This window comes from Haliotis cracherodii, unplaced genomic scaffold (genome assembly GCF_022045235.1).
Source record: "Haliotis cracherodii isolate W230 unplaced genomic scaffold, xgHalCrac1.p SCAF_1, whole genome shotgun sequence".
NCBI lineage: Eukaryota > Metazoa > Mollusca > Gastropoda > Lepetellida > Haliotidae > Haliotis > Haliotis cracherodii.
The window spans coordinates 71,694,766-71,712,239 of NW_027266264.1; the positions used below are offsets into that span (position 1 = coordinate 71,694,766).

Sequence of the window (17,474 nt, forward strand, 5' to 3'; positions counted from 1 at the left end):
TGTTTGTTGAAAGGGCTTACATTTAACTGCAGATAAAGTAATGTCATAAATCTCATATGACATCGTCTGATGAAACAAACAACTTTAAAAAGAACATGTAGATTTGCTGGTCTTACCGCCACAGACTGTTAACAACATCACCTTCAAAATGTTGCAACGTTTGCATTGTCCAATTATTTATTGAAGAGAATAGTTTTTCGTTGTTCAACTTGAACAATGTTCTTTCCAAAATGATTGATTGTCTGTGTGCAGTGTAAAAAAGTTCCATCTAACACTGTCGAGACTAGACTTTTTCTATAATATATACACCACAACTAACAGCTTGTCCAGCCTTTGTGAGACACGATCGCCTCAGTGGTCTAGTAGTAGAGCGCCCGCCCGGAGAGTGGAAGGTCCGGGGTTCGATCCCCGGTCTCGTCATACCAAAATACGTTAAAAGATGGAACCTGTTGTTCCCCTGTCTGGCGCTCGGCATTAAGGGGCTAAAACAAGGACTGGTCGGATCGAAGTCAGTATACTATGTCTGAGTGGGATATTCATGTTAAACTGCGGCATGGTATCTCAGTGAGCTAGCACCATAAATCGGCATCAGTCCGGACTAGTACAAGCAGCCACACAAACACACACGTACAAGCACGTCGCTATATAAGTGCAATAATCTTGGAAGCGACGTTAAACCCCATTTCACCTCACCTGTGAGACACAGTTTGAATGTGAGTTTCACTAATATAAAAGGGATGAAGTGTCACAGTTTGATTCCGGCACGCATGCACATTGGAATAACGATCCCTTTAAGACACACACGTGTGTTCACTTTGGAGTGAGTGAGTAGGGTTTAACGTCGCTTTTAACAGTATTCCAGTCATATCACGGCGTGTCAGCTTAATGTGGGAGGAAAGCCCGAAGTGATGCAGGTCTCAGACGTTAACCACCTCGGTAAAACCCACGAGCACGGGTATGGTGCTGACAAACCTAGAAACATAATCGGGGCGAACCGGGATTCGAACCCATAATTATAGGTTTCTGGCGGTTCTCTTTGGAATGCCAAACATCTCTGATGGTTGGTTCGAAGCCCAGATTCGTCCTGAGTATGTTGTTATGTTTGTCAGCACCATTCCCGTACTCGTGGGTTCCATCGAAGTGGTGAACGCCTAGAGCCTGCATCACTTTTGGTTTTGTTGCCACATATAAAGCGGCGTCAAACCAAATTCACTTACTCCAGAAGACACGCCACAACCACACGAACTGAAAACAGGTGTAATGAAGTCCAAATACAAGTACCACTTTAATAATGATAAAAAATTGAACATAACAGAACCGATACCAAACTGACGTGACAAATGTACAAAAATGATGTTGATATTTACACGAACGATGATTTTTTTTATCACGATCCGCTAAATTCACCCAGCTGCCATAAATATACTGTCCTTTTGTTTAGAGATATCCTCGCTAGTCAAATGACTCGGAACACAACTGACATCCTGTGGGATTCCGTGATTATTCACTCTAAAGTCCGGCTGTCCATCAATGCGGACCGCGTCACGTGCTCCCATGGAGGGACACTCCTGGAAGTAGTTGTAGGGAAGTAGTGTGATGGTAGCTTCCGTTCCAGTTGTAGGGGTGTTCGGGATATCCTCTGTGTGGGGAATGTGGAGCATTCCAACCGTTGCCCAAGCAACCAGATCCTGTAACAAAATCGAAATAAATGGTTATCGGATCGAGTATTTTAGTGACACTTTTATTCTGTCAGTTAAGTAAGCCTGTGCGTCACTGGCTTGGGTATTTAAGAGACGCCGTTTTATATTTAATCTGCATGTGTGAGTAAGTTAAACATTTTAACGTCACATCGGCAATATTTCAGATCTGCATTTGTGTGATATCAACAAATCATTAATTGATATAGTACAGTCGAATTTGTGATATCTCTAAATGGCAAGTAATTACAGATATCTGTTGATATCAGAGCCGGCATATCAGATATCAGTTGCCAGGTGACTGCGGCCAGTGGGTATCTGAGCCGACAGACAGTTGCCAGGAGACTGCGGCCAGTGGGTATCAGAGCCGACAAAAAGTTGCCAGGTGACTGCGGCCAGTGGTATCAGAGTCGACAGACAGTTGCCAGGAGACTGTGGCCATTGGGTATCAGAGCCGACAGACAGTTGCCAGGTGACTGCGGCCAGTGGGTATCAGAGTCGACAGACAGTTGCCAGGAGACTGTGGCCAGTGGGTATCAGAGCCCACAAACAGTTGCCAGGAGACTGCGGCCAGTAGGTATCAGAGCCCACAAACAGTTGCCAGGAGACTGCGGCCAGTGGGTATCAGAGCCCACAAACAGTTGCCAGGAGACTGCGGCCAGTAGGTATCAGAGCCCACAAACAGTTGCCAGGAGACTGCGGCCAGTGGGTATCAGAGCCCACAAACAGTTGCCAGGAGACTGTGGCCAGTGGGTATCGGAGCACACAAACAGTTGCCAGGAGACTGCGGCCAGTGGGTATCAGAGCCCACAAACAGCTGTCAGGAGACTGCGGCCATTGGGTATCAGAGCACACAAACAGCTGTCAGGAGACTGTGGCCAGTGGGTATCGGAGCACACAAACAGTTGCCAGGAGACTGTGGCCAGTGGGTATCAGAGCCCACAAACAGTTGCCAGGAGACTGCGGCCAGTAGGTATCAGAGCCCACAAACAGTTGCCAGGAGACTGTGGCCAGTGGGTATCGGAGCACACAAACAGTTGCCAGGAGACTGTGGCCAGTAGGTATCAGAGTCCACAAACAGTTGCCAGGAGACTGCGGCCAGTGGGTATCAGAGCCCACAAACAGTTGCCAGGAGACTGTGGCCAGTGGGTATCGGAGCACACAAACAGTTGCCAGGAGACTGTGGCCAGTGGGTATCGGAGCTCACAAACAGTTGCCAGGAGACTGTGGCCATTGGGTATCGGAGCACACAAACAGTTGCCAGGAGACTGCGGCCATTGGGTATCAGAGCCGACAGAGAGTTGCCAGGAGACTGTGGCCAGTGGGTATCAGAGTCCACAAACAGTTGCCAGGAGACTGCGGCCAGTGGGTATCAGAGTCCACAAACAGTTGCCAGGAGACTGCGGCCAGTGGGTATCAGAGCACACAAACAGTTGCCAGGAGACTGCGGCCAGTGGGTATCAGAGTCCACAAACAGTTGCCAGGAGACTGTGGCCAGTAGGTATCGGAGCCCACAAACAGTTGCCAGGAGACTGCGGCCAGTGGGTATCAGAGTCCACAAACAGTTGCCAGGAGACTGTGGCCAGTGGGTATCAGAGCACACAAACAGTTGCCCACAGACTGCGGCCATTGGGTATCAGAACCGACAGACAGTTGCCAGGAGACTGTGGCCAGTGGGTATCAGAACCGACAGACAGTTGCCAGGAGACTGCGGCCAGTGGGTATCAGAACCGACAGACAGTTGCCAGGAGACTGTGGCCAGTGGGTATCAGAGCCCACAAACAGTTGCCAGGAGACTGTGGCCAGTGGGTATCAGAGCACACAAACAGTTGCCAGGAGACTGTGGCCAGTGGGTATCAGAGCCCACAAACAGTTGCCCACAGACTGCGGCCATTGGGTATCAGAACCGACAGACAGTTGCCAGGAGACTGTGGCCAGTGGGTATCAGAGACCACAAACAGTTGCCCACAGACTGCGGCCAGTGGGTATCTGAGCCGACAGACAGTTGCCAGGAGACTGGCCAGTGGGTATCAGAGCCCACAAACAGTTGCCAGGAGACTGCGGCCAGTGGGTATCAGAGCCGACAGACAGTTGCCAGGAGACTGCGGCCAGTTGGTATCAGAGCCGACAGACAGTTGCAAGGAGACTGCGGCCAGTGGGTATCAGAGCCGACAGACAGTTGCCAGGAGACTGTGGCCAGTGGGTATCAGAGCCGACAGACAGTTGCAAGGAGACTGCGGCCAGTGGGTATCAGAGCCCACAAACAGTTGCAAGGAGACTGCGGCCAGTGGGTATCAGACCCAACAACATTGGGATTATGTGGATCGACGTGCTCGACGCAGACCACACCCTCCCTAACAGAAGACAACAGCTGAGTCTTGGAAAGCAATGGCGACGTATGCCTAATAACGTCATAAGAAGACTGGTGGCCTCGTCATGTGGCGAGTGAGTGCTTGCAACCAGCCGTGGGGAGGTTACACGCGTTGTTAGGGTCATATATACATGATGAGGGTACACTTAAGCGCGACTGTCGTTACAATAGCGTGTATGAAAAAGTTGCATGCGGACCACTATGTTTTTTTCGTCACTCTGACGTCATCAACGGTAGCTGCATGCCTATCTTTTCGGCTTTGGCTATGAACCATTGCTATGACACCGAATATACTTGTTTTGTTTGACATGTTTGTTGACAAATTTTAGTCGTCTTCCTAAACGTACGCTATATGCCACGTCACGGACGGACACACGCGGAGGTATGGCAGTTGGTTCGGAAGCAGATCCGATTAACATACCCTTAGGTGTTTTAACATCTCTGAAAGAATGGCATATTCGTCGCAGAACCGCTCCTTCCATAAAACATACGACGTCCTTTACATTGAAAAGTTGATAAATTAATCTGTACTTCGGTATCAGTTTGATACACTAAAGAACACAACATTTGAACTGTGAATCCTATATATTCCTGTCACATTAAAGGGATAAAGCTGATCCCTCCGAAGGGCGTAATAAATCATGCCATTACCCTCAAACTGACAGATAAAAATGATTCGGGAATGGAGTAATCTTTTAAACGGATGATTCGAGAATTAACCATTTTCCTTGCAATCAGGCTGGGATTAATTAAACACCTCTAGATACGCTTTATCCTAAAAGCACCACAGTTGGGGTTAAACTATAATCGCTGTAAAGTTGTGCGTTGTGCGTTGTGCGTTGTGCGTTTGGCGTTTAGATTCCCGGCAACAATTACAACAATGTATTACTATGTCCCTGCAGTGGATGTACTGCCGCCTGATACTCGACGCACCGTTTCAAATGGCTCTTATCATCTGCTACTTTTAATGAGGTTCGACACAAGTGTCGCAATTAATAACGCAAAATACGTTCATCATCTGTGGTCTCAGACGTCTGGGGATGTGAGCGCGGCTTCAATAGTTTTACACTTTACCCTTCAATAGCTGCGTTGACAATACACATCACACCACTGGTTTGGTCAGCGACATTTGGGGCAGAAGTGTGTCGACTAAATTTGCTTCTAATTTCGCTTGGGGAGACGACATAGGTGGCTATTTGTAGATTTACTATGTTCTGAGGTGGATAATTGTACTTGACAACAGAGACACTGTATCAGAGGGACTTCCTTAGACAAACAAATGATTAACCGTAAATGATGCCCATGAGGAGATAACTCTCATTAAAGCCCGCAGCAGCTGTCTTCTCTGACGTTCGCGCTAAAGCTCACGATTAGCCAATCTGAGCCCCCGGTCAATGTTCAAACCTTCCAGTGGAACTATTTCAGGCATTTGTGACGTCATTATGAAAGTTTTGTCTGTAGGGATAACCTGGTGATATGAGTAATTCTTACAAATAATTGTTTCAATAGCCGTTGTCATTTATAGGCTAATAAGGGATTCGCATATTGTGTTTTGAATATGTTGCAACGCAACCTGGAGATTTGAAACCGGTAAAAATGGATCACATGTAAACCACAGTTGGTATGTAACCAGCTTAGATCAGATGCTACCGTGTGTCCCCAGCTTTGTCTCCCAAACACGCGTTGTAAATAATGCACACAAACACATCTCAACAATTGATTGTGACGTGTTGAATTTGGTGCGAAGTACTGACAGTAAAGCATATTTCCCCTTATTTTTCATTTTCCCTTATTCGTTTCCATCTGTATATATTGATTATTTTGTTGATTGAGAAAAAAACTGCTTAAAGTCTTGTTTATTACCTGAGTTTCCTACGCGCCTGATACCTGGATATGTTTACATATACATGACCATATGCGGACATATACACACATGGGGTTTCCCCATATTATGTTAATGACACTGTGGTGTTGGCTCTCGCAGTTGATAGGTGATTTGTTTACTTTACAGATATTTGCTGTTTTATTATATGCTTTATAAAGGGGGTGATTTTATGACTTCACATGTCCCTTTAACACGCGAAAAAATTTGGTGACTAAGAAGGTGTTTTGGTGTGTAAAACATAAAGACTTTGGTACCTCGAAGAGATGCAACTTTGTATACGGAGTTACCGCGACTTAGACCACTAGGACTCCATGAATCAATGCTTAATGAACTGAGGTGACAGTCATAAATCGCGCCTGATGAACAGTATTATTCAATATTATTTAGCGAGAGTAAATATTTTAGACAAACAAGGCTCCATTGTAAACTTATCCAAAAATAAATGATTGTTTAACAACAAAAAATATTACCTGGTCAACAATATTTTCATTATCATCAATAAATGACTGCAAGTTCACAACAGGGTCACCACTGTCGAATATAGCGTGCATGGAGCTGCTGACCTGCTCCTCGTCTTTACGTTTGGTGACGGCCATCTGATAACGTGACCACGTGTATGTGTTCAGGGCGCCACTATCCTCAGGAAGCATCTGTTTTGAGAAGCCATGCGCGTGCAGTCTATACCCTCTCTTCCCCGAAAACTTGTTCTCCATGTTATTGTTGTAGATCACGTGGTATCTAGGGGTATCGAAATTGAACTTGTACGCTGCATCTTGCTCCGTGTGTTTGAGGTCACGTTCAAACGATAGTTGGGGAATGGGTTGTCCGTTGTCATACCAGCTCCTGGTGACGTTGTCCACTTTAAAGTTCAAGGTCTCGTATCGGTTATTTGTACCAAGGATATCAACGTCGATTTTGAAGTTGAACATATGATGATGAATGGAACCCAGCGTGTCATCAAGCACTCGGAACCCAAACGGTTTTTCCTCATTTGTATAGAAGGCGCTGAGGATGTAACCAGTTGATAACACCTTAATCTCCAGGGCGCCGCTTTGGTGAAATATAAAGTCTAAGATGTAGTCATAGTTGTACATGACGTACACTGTTCTAAGTATGAGGACATTGTCGACGAGGCCTTGGTAGTATGAGCCGCTGCGGTAGCTATGGGCCTTGTGTCGTCGCGCAGGAACATTGTTGTTATGTTCAAAGATGCAAACACTGTTTGGGTAGTTGAACGGATCGGGATGGTCAGCCCCAAACAAGGTCACAGGCAAAAACGTGGCATGGTCCGGACAATCAACTCCTGGAACCAGACCATGGGCATTCCGACTCAGGCCGAAGGCACTGTCAGCCAATTGGGAGTGCATGGTGGCTGGATTAGCTCCAGCATATAACACTATAATTTCTTGCAGACTTATCTCATATGCAATTCTCTGTCCTCCAAATTTTACATCATAAAGCTGAATAGCACTGGCGTAAGACATCCTATAATTAAAGGACCACTGCTGAAGATACTCCACGTGTTCATCCTGGACTGTGTATCGGTGACCATGGGGCTCATACTGGCGGGGTCCAGCCTGAGGAACCTGTGGGAACTGCTTGCCTTTGATGTTGAGGGACCCGCCGAGGCTATCCTCTCCTACCTGGACTTTTGGAAACCTAAGATTGATCTTAGGGGTTTCTCCTCGTTCGTATTTGTCAATCAGATCATCAAAAGAGTCGTATAGTTTGTCTGCGTACCAAACCTTCTCAATGTACCATTTAGAAGAATCAAGACCAACCATGGTAAGAAGGAACTGGAATCCAAGGGCGTGTAACGTGGAGAATTCCACCATGTACATAGCATTAATCCACAGCCGTCTCTCCTTCGAGAAGACTGAACTTACAGCAGAGCTAGTAAATGTCAAACACTGTTCAACACAACCGAAAAAATGTGCTCCATAATGTTTTTGAAGGAATTGCTCAATCTTAGCTCCTAATGCTTGCTGAACAGTTCTAATAGCATGGCCCATCTCCACATTGTTAAACTGACGGATCCTGAAATCTATTGACTTGTCTCTCCTGGGGTTTCGATAGTGATAGGTTGGTTTGGGTAGCGGTCCCACCACATATTCCTCCACGACTGGCGGGTTGAAGGAAGGCAGGAACAGCACAGCAAGAGCTTCGCGTGCGGGTGGCTTCCCCTTGTTGTCCAGAAAGTGCAAGGCGGAAGATTTGTTTGGCGTTTGTAACTCAATACTGAAGATAAAATTACTAGTTAACTCTGCTTTAAAAGCCTCCACTAATTCAAAATCTTTGATTTTGAATAAGTATTGCTCCACAGATTTGATCTCTTGTGATCTCAGATCTTGGAATATATTACTGTATGAAGGTGGCTTTAACCTGGAGCTGGAGTTCCCTCCACACGGCGGGGCTGTAGGCACTGTATGGGCGTCGTTGGGGTTCGGATCAACTGATGGAGGTGTGGAAGAAGAATGACCATTCAGACCAATCACAGGCTTGGTTTGTGACACTTGTTGGTCATCCTTTGACCAATAGTCAAAGGGCATAAATCGAGTCCAGAGCAAGAATCCAATCAACGCCAAGTTTAGAAGCACAGATAGTGATAGGAGTATCTTCAACACAGAGGATTTGTTCATCCTGACTCGGCCTTTGTAGGGTACCTGCAAAATAGAATAAAATATTCCCTTTAGCAAATTTGATATCTGAATAAGACACCGGGCAAAAGAAAGTATACATCCATGCTTCATAGCGGCTAAAATGAAATAATCAAGAAATGGTTATTCGATGTATTTGGTACCGGTATCATATTTGTGCTTTGCGCCTTAAGTTTTGCATCGTTTCGGTGACTGGTTTCAGCCTTCTACCGTCTTGATAACGTTTGTATGTATTTTTTCAAATCCAATTTGCAAGTGTATACTTCTTTTGCCCTGCACTTTATTTCCGAAAAGTATCTATAAAAAGAATCAAATGTGAGCCAGATGTATTGACTGTCATAGATCATGCGCACTTTGGTTTGTTTAGTTTTCACATTTCCCTTGTGTCGTTAATAATGTTGGTCCGAGGATGCTGCCACCTTCGAATGCTGTGCTTACCGTAACCAATCTGATGTGTAGGGTGTGACAAGAAGATATGATTTCATTTGTCTATACATCCAATATTGGCTATGAGCAAATGTCAACAAAATGCTCATTCAATCCCTAAACAATCAAATTGTTCTCAAAAGGATTCCCCCTTGTGATTCTTGGTTTGTCAGATCCATTCTCGACTGTTCATCAAGACCTATTTGGGCTATCGTCCCCCATTTAGCTGAAATAATGTTTAAAGCAGAGTTAATCCAAATTTACTCACTCAATGAACAGAAGCATGACACGCAGAACCAATAGTTGCTTATCCCACGAACATACGTGCTGCGCATATTCCCAATATCGTCTATAGTCAAACAATTACAAGTTTTACTTTCGAAAGCTAATACAAAAGGTCCAAAATAAGACAATGCCTATACGATCCGAAATGTCGTTCTACTAAAGGGGAGATAACTATTTCAAATGATTGATTTTGTTTATTGCCTTACAACAATAACCTGTGGACTTTGTAGAGCGTAAATCTGGCATATAGGTCTCCAGGATCTGGTATTATGATTCTTTTTGTGAGGGTTCCCCCGCTGTGACATTGCTTAAACGGTGTAGAATCACTCACTCACTCATAATTGATGTACCCTTAGTGTATATAGTGACGACACTATGAGAACCCCATTCTTGGTGTCCCCCGTGATGACGTGGGTGGAATATTTCTAAAAGCTCAGTAAACTCAAACTCACTCAAATTCACTCACATACAATATTTTGACTCCGAATGACATTGAACGCCTCTGTAATTGGCTGACATGTATCGACAAATCGATTAGAAGCACACGTCTGCGAAGTCACATGTCTACTTTTCTGACACATTCAGACTAGTGTACTTCATCATCGTTGCTGGTATAATAGCAGGGATTTTGATAACTGTGGCATTTAATTAATCTGACACATAATCCATTCATCGAATCGCAACAGTCTCTTACGGATCCATGACGGAAACGTTCTCCAATCTTGTTCTTGGAGCTGATCTCATGTTTGTATCTACAAGGTACATCAACCATAAGCATAATGTTATATCAATTTTGAGCAGGTGGGGTCACATTCTTACGAAGAGGCAAAATCTGTGATAAGATTAAACAAATAAATTGCATGTCATTCCGTGACAACTGATTTACTAACTAAGCAGTTGTTTTAGCGTTTATGTTTCTAAATACTGAAAAGAAAGGCCACGCCTAACTAACGAACTATTGTTTCCTGATCAGCTGACTACAAAATGGATGGGGCTTGTGCCCCGTTATTGTGCTGAAATATGTCACTGACATAATTTTCTACAGTTGTTTGTGTTGATGATTAAATAAGCATTTTGTGAAGTTATTATCGTTGACGTATTTATTTATATGAATTGATTTCAATACTTTTTTTTGCGTTTATGGAGTTGTAAAGGTTAAAATTCAATGTGGGAAGACCTGTTTTTACGTTTGAAAGTCTATTCTTAATTACTCAGTACTTTGTATGTAGTTGAATAAAAATATTCTCTCGGAGATAAAGTTTTGATTTCTTCACCCACCTAGGCATTCAATATGACACATATATTTAAAAATGTCGATGAAGAATAACAAGTTTGATTTCCATGTACAATATGTTTGAAAACATGAACAGTTTGAAATCAACACAGTTTAATGTATACTTCATTCTTTTAAAGGGTAGATGCGATCTTATGTGATTATCGTGACACGAATTGTATATATACCGCACACCTGAAAACCTGGCATAATAATAATGAATACTCGCAATACATCACACAATGAAACTCGTCAAAAGTGACCGTGCCCTTCCAACTGAAATATCCAATAATCAAAGGAACCAGGGTAAGCTTGACGGCCCCTGGAGTACTGTCAACGAGGGAGGCCTCACGATGAAGGTGACTGCCGGGAATATGTAGGGGGTGCGGCAAGTGACAGTTTGTATTTTTACTATCATGCATCACATGTGATGATTTGCGACGACAGGCTACTCAGTCATAGTTATTTCCATAATGCGTCCTTTCATATAAGGGGACACGGGTGGCCCAGTCGTCTAAGGCGGTGCGATTCGCTGTGCAGATTTGCGTCCCTTGGGCATGCCAGAAACATATGTTGGGGGTTCGAATCCCTGTTCGACCCGATTATGTTCCTAGGTTTGTCAGCACCATACCAGTGCCCGTGGGTTTCACCGAAGTGGTAAATATCTGAGACCTGCATCACTTCGGGCTTTCCTCCCACATTAAGCTGACACCTTGTGATATAACTGGAATACTGTTAAAAGCGACGTTAAACCATACTCACTCACTCACTCACTCACTTTTTCATATAAAGGCCGCTCCGTTACAGAGGCTTAGCGCAGCTGAGGCTTACTGGTAGCAATGGGGCAGTTGCATTCCAATGTATTAACTGATGCTCGGTTCTACTTGGGCATCGCGACACAGTGGCAAAACAAATTAAGTATATGCAAATAAAAATCAGAATTATCTTTGATGTTAAGGAAATTAAAACAGAACAATTCATTATTGATTGTGGAATTAAATGTGAAAAACCATGTGTGTGGATTTGGTTCCAATATGGACTTTCCCAAATGTTGTCTAGCAAGACAATAGATGGGGTTGAGGAGAGTTGAGCCTTTGAACAAACAGGTGAACACCACATCAAGGAAAGCGACTTCCAGATTAAAAATGAAGAGTAGTGAATAAATGTTATTTTACGCCACAGTAGTCCAGTCATATCACAGCAAGGGATAAATAATTGAGCATAGGCCAAGCACACATCTGGCTGAGAGCTTGAGAAAAATCAACGGGTATGGTGTGCAGAAGCCCTTACTGCTCTGGGCCCACTTGCACAAAGCGATCTTAGCGCAAAGACTATTGTAAGCCTATGTTAAAGTATGGGAGTTACAATCATCTTAGCTCTAAGATCGCTTTGTGCAAGTGAGCCCTGGACTCCACTAAGTCTAGATCACCGTAAACGTAATCTCAAGTCGACTGAGAGTGTTTGAAAGTGGTATTGCGCCTTTGTCGTGGTGCGGAAACAAAAACGGACGATGGTTAGTCCTACTTTGATGTTCACCCGAACCTCTGAAGGGTGATCTGGCTGATTAAGTGTAACTTCATACCCATTTCATTGTTATTTCCATAACAACCCAATCGGGAACATGGTTTGTGACAAACACTCGGGCACTTTTGGAACCCCTAATACACATGGTGGCCATGACGGTGTGCACACAGAAGGTTCCACTGTCAACATCAGTCTGTTATTCCCATAACAAAATATGATCCTATCAATATCATATTGAAGATTAAATACCTAACCTCTTCCTAACATTTAATAAACTGAATAAATATTGCCTTTTCTTCAGAAAACAAATTTGAAATAGATTTAAATCAGTTTGAAATTTAAATATTATTTGTTACTGAGTTTTATAAACGTTAAGACAGAACCAGTTGTAGGAATATGTTCGCATACCTCACCGATCCCGAACAGATCCCCGTTCGTCGTCGCAGATGTCATTTCCGTAGCGTATTGAACAAGGAGAACGCAGGCTGAACGTTATAACAAGTGACAAACATGAAACAATGATATATTGACACCGTGGCTCGTGATCACAGACATGGCGGAACACTCATATCCATAATGCCTGTGGTTAAAAAATCCCCCTTAGGCTCGTCGAAGATCGAGTAGAAGAGAGGCTCTGTTCTCATTATATCACTCAATCGAGCGACTGGGCGTGTTTCACTTGTCTTCTCATTTATATTTTCTTTAATTCCATGGTCACCCTTTCCAGTGTTTACGCATTGTTAAGCAGGAAATGAAACATGGAGTTCTTAGTACCCCGATAATGCTTTTGTATCCGGAGATGCATGATGCAAATGTGAAATGCGTTGGAAGAAATTGTAAATTATCTGGCTGCATAACAACACGTTATTGCTATTACAGTTGTAATTTCAAATATGTCAGTTCAAAGAAGACAAACGAACAGTACATTGGAATGATGCCATAGATTTACGACTATTTGACAAGACACAATTCCTTACAAGGCTATAAATAGTATTTTGTGTCAAAGAAAAAAGTATATTCACACACAGTTTAGTTAATTTTTTGTCCCCGATGCTAAACACATACGATCTTCCCCAAATGCGAGTCATTTTATCGCCCTGATCTTAATCTTACGGGTGCACGTTTGAATGATTTGTCATGACTTAATAAATTATCATAAAACTCAAACGAGAAGGATTGTAACTTCACTTTAGTCTTGACATTGAGTGAAATACGTTTAAGTTATTACTTAGCTTCTTGGCTTTTTTGGATATAACATTCCTTATAATAAACGACCAATTTCTAAACAACTTAACAAGATACTTAACCCAACTTGAATTTGACAAAATTCTGTCTGATAAATGATCCACCTTTGTTCTCTGAGGTCGAGTGAGCGTGTGAGAGAGTGAGTGAATCTTGAATCACAGTGGGTACACTAATGTGGGGGAAATCCACAATGGTCAAAGTGGTCCAAAACAGGGGTCAACTTGAGTGTGATGATAAAGATTAAGGGATACAGTTTATTTTGATTTAGAAAATAGTAATAGTGAATTATCAAGTTGGATAATAGAGAAATAGAAACTGAACTATCAATTTTTAAAAGAAATGTCACTTTCTACTCTTGTTCCCATAATAACTTCCTTTCCAATCATTTATTCACGAACTTAATAGAATATTCCATGAGTTTATTTGGAATGACAGAAGAGAAGTAGCTGTATAAAAATGAAGAAGCGGGATTCGGAATGTAAATTTCTTTTTTTTCCTCAAATACAAGAAGATATATCCTAAAACCACAAGATAGTAATCCTTCAAACCTAAAAACAAGGCAATTGGTAGGCATGGGCTAACATCGACATTCAGATGTTGATAAACTCTCCTGGAAAGATTCTTTATGATCGTTTCATATAACGAAGAAGGTTACATGTCCCTTACGAGTCTCAGGAATAAATATATTACATTATAAAGGTACACTTTTAGACGAGACACGGTTATTCCCAGACAGCCCCAAACATTGGAAGGGCACTAACAACCCTAGAGTCTACAAGCTGTACTCATATACACCCCTTGACGAATCGTTGAGCTCGACAAAAGGATTAAGAGTCTATAATGACCAACTGATCACACCAGTAAACTCTCCGTCAGTTTGCTAACAATTGCAACAATGTTTGGCAGAGAAATCTCTTGGAAGGAGCTATTCAATGAATATAGAACATGTACTAAAGATGTATTACTTCTCGACCTTCAGTTTAGGCTCAAACAATGTAACCAAACAAATTGCTTAAGATACAATTAGTTGATAACAACACTTGTACATCCTCAGTCGAACAGTGGATAACATCAAGCATAAGAACAAATGGTCAACCGTGAACGCATATTCATTATATATAGAGAACGAGGGATGAATTGAGAAGATCTTGGCTCAGGTCCATATGCTATCATGTTAATATTCTCTGTTCTCCGCGAACAATTACTTTGTTCCTGGTGATAAAGTTGAAACACGCGATATTAGCCACAAACATCATTCAGACAGTATCCTCTTACAAGATTTACTGTGGTAGCCTGGCATCCGCAAATTACTATTCAGGTAGAATTATACTGTGAGGAATTATCTGTAGGAATATATGCTGAATGTAATGTTGAATGTATGTTGTACCCTGGCATCTGTGGATGTATTATTACTCAGCAAATACAGCCTTGTTACTTTTGAAATAGATTGATATAAAAACGTGAATTAGTTCTCAAATAAATAAAACATTACAAAACAAGAGAAGTCCAAAGTGGTGAGGGCCATAGATGTTCATAATGGTGGTGACACGTACGATCACTAGTATGGTTTTGACAGATCAAGGATCATAATCGGAGCGAATATGACATTCGAACCCACGATCAACAGGTCTTTACACAGCTAATTGTATTGTGCCACCTTTACCCACTGAGCTACATGTGTCCCTCTCACCCAGAACGACAAATACAACCCCAACCTTGTAAGTCAACCATTGATGTGTATAACACAAAACATAAACATCCAACCTGAACTATGCTTTAATGTCACATTAGATGGAAAGATTCGTCCTAAAAACATTTGATGTAAATCTTACAAATAGATACTGATTATTGTCGGTCTCATTAACATCACATGTGCAATAGAGGGTATCCTTGTAGCATACGTAATTTAAACGAAACAAGAGAGACGCGTCACTCTTTAACAACCACAACTTACCTCCTCGCCAATGATATACGAGCTCCACGCGCCTTCCAGGTAGTGACCTTGACACCTGCTAAGGGGAGATAATTAGCAGCCTCATGTGTGCGACTGAAGGCGTGCTTTGTTATTTCTAACACCCTAGACTGTCTGATGTGTGCGCAGATGTAACGCATTTATCTCGGCAAATACGTATGTCTTTAATCTCAGTGATTGAACATTTTACATGAATTCTGTCTCCAAGAGAAAACTTTGACATGTTTTACGTCACCTTTTATCGGAAAGAAATGAACAGTATCTAATTGGAAAGAATGTATGGTTGCTGCACCAGGGGAGCAGGTCACGTGTTAGAATATCAAAGCTCTAGGAACTGCAGCTCACCTGCTGCCTTGAAAGCGTAAACCCATGTGGACACAAACGTGGCCGATGACCCACTTATTGCTCCAGCTGTTTTCAAAAAGATGTTGACAAACGCCTGAAAACACTTTCAAAGCAGGCAGTGACATATTTTCACATGTCTTGGTTAGCTGAAGATGACAACATGCTGTTTTCTAAAATGACATCCGAAAGACTTGCATGTGTTTCTTAACTATGACAGTGTATGCCGTGTCTTGCCATGTGATGTCACAGGACCTACATCAGTAGAACTCCTATCGGGGGTTCTGTACACGAGTGGATGTCAGCGGTAGAAGCATGCAGAAATCGGATGACAACCGAGAATTACTTTTCACAAAATAATTACTCGCGTATGTTTTTAGGCACCCACAAGTCTCAGAGAAATTATTATATGCTGAACCAAATTAAAAACTTCACAATCCTGAAATTTTAACATTTTGACCAGTTATCATTGTGGGCCCTTATTGTGTATTTAAACAATAATGGCCACGTATTGTCTTGAGATAACAGCACTTTAGTGGCAAAAGTGGTTTTTCACGTGTAACTGGTCACGTGGCCATAATATCGCACGTGTTTTCAGCCATACTTGTTAGCAGTCATTAACAAATAAAGAAAAACACAAGAAAACAAAAGTCTTTACGGCCATTTGTCATGCCACGCCTTTCAAATGTGCAACGTGAACGTGCCATCGACATGTTGCAGACGGGAACGTCCGTAGCTGAAGTCGCAAGGACGATGGGTTGTAGTCGACGGACTGTTTAGGATTTACAGACGTGTCTACAGCAAACGGGTACCACCACTGATCGCCCTCGGCCAGGTCGACCACGTGTGACGTCACATGCAGAGGATCGTCAGATTGTCTTACGTCACCTCCGTAACCGATTTTTGACGGCTACATCAACCAGAAATGAACTGTTTAGGGGTAGACTGAGTGCGCAAACTGTTCGAAATCGTCTGAGAACTGCTCACCTTCAAGCACGACGGCCATACTGCGGGCCGATTCTGACTCAATTACACAGACGTCAACGTCAATTGTGGTCACAGCGACACTTACGATGGACTCAGAGGAATTGGAATCAAGTCGTCTTCAGTGATGAATCCAGATTTAATCTTCGATTTGCTGATGGTAGGCCGAGGGTGTGGAGGAGCCGTCGTGAACGTTACGCCCAGTGTTGTGTACAGGAAGTTGAAAGATTTCGAGGCGGAAGTGTCATGGTGTGGGGTGCTTTCTGTGGCAATGGACATTCCAGGCTTTTTTTTCATCCGTGGCAACCTCAACGCTGCTGCTTACCGCGACCAGGTACTGGCACCTGAACTTCTGCCTTTTATGGCAGCACATGGATCCGGTTTGATCTTCCAACACGACAATGCCAGACCCCACACAGCAATTTTGACAAGGAATTTCCTTCAGAATGCGGGATTCAACGTCATGGACTGGCCGTCAAGGTCTCCCGACCTCAATCCCATCGAACACGTCTGGGATGCTCTTGGCAGAAGTCTGCGCACTCCCCAGAACCAACCACAGAATTTGCAAGATCTTGGCACCATTTTGCAGCAACAATGGCGTCGTCTTCCCAATCATGTGTTCACAAACATCACAAGGTCCATGCGGAGGCGTTGTGTGGCAGTTGTCAACGCACATGGTGGCCATACACGCTACTGAACTTGTGTGGCATCAGATTCTCGTGCTTGGGATTTAAACTGTTGATGTTATTACCGAATACCGTAGGTGCTTGGAACAAATTATGGTTACCGCCGTTAATTAAAATCCTTCTTTGG

The 17,474-nt window shown here is 43.1% G+C and overlaps 1 protein-coding gene across 1 annotated transcript in view; it reads right to left on the reverse strand.

The window, feature by feature from the left end:
- Positions 1 to 1,321: 1,321 nt before the first annotated feature.
- LOC139468244 (putative amine oxidase [copper-containing]) overlaps positions 1,322 to 17,474 on the reverse strand; it is a 21,236-nt gene continuing 5,083 nt past the window's right edge. The window contains exons 2-3 of the mRNA XM_071250086.1: positions 6,424 to 8,616; positions 1,322 to 1,688 (exon numbers count right to left, since the gene is read on the reverse strand). Coding sequence (XP_071106187.1) covers positions 1,404 to 1,688; positions 6,424 to 8,616 — 2,478 coding nt within the window. The 3' untranslated portion in view covers positions 1,322 to 1,403. The remainder of the gene's footprint in view (positions 1,689 to 6,423; positions 8,617 to 17,474) is intronic.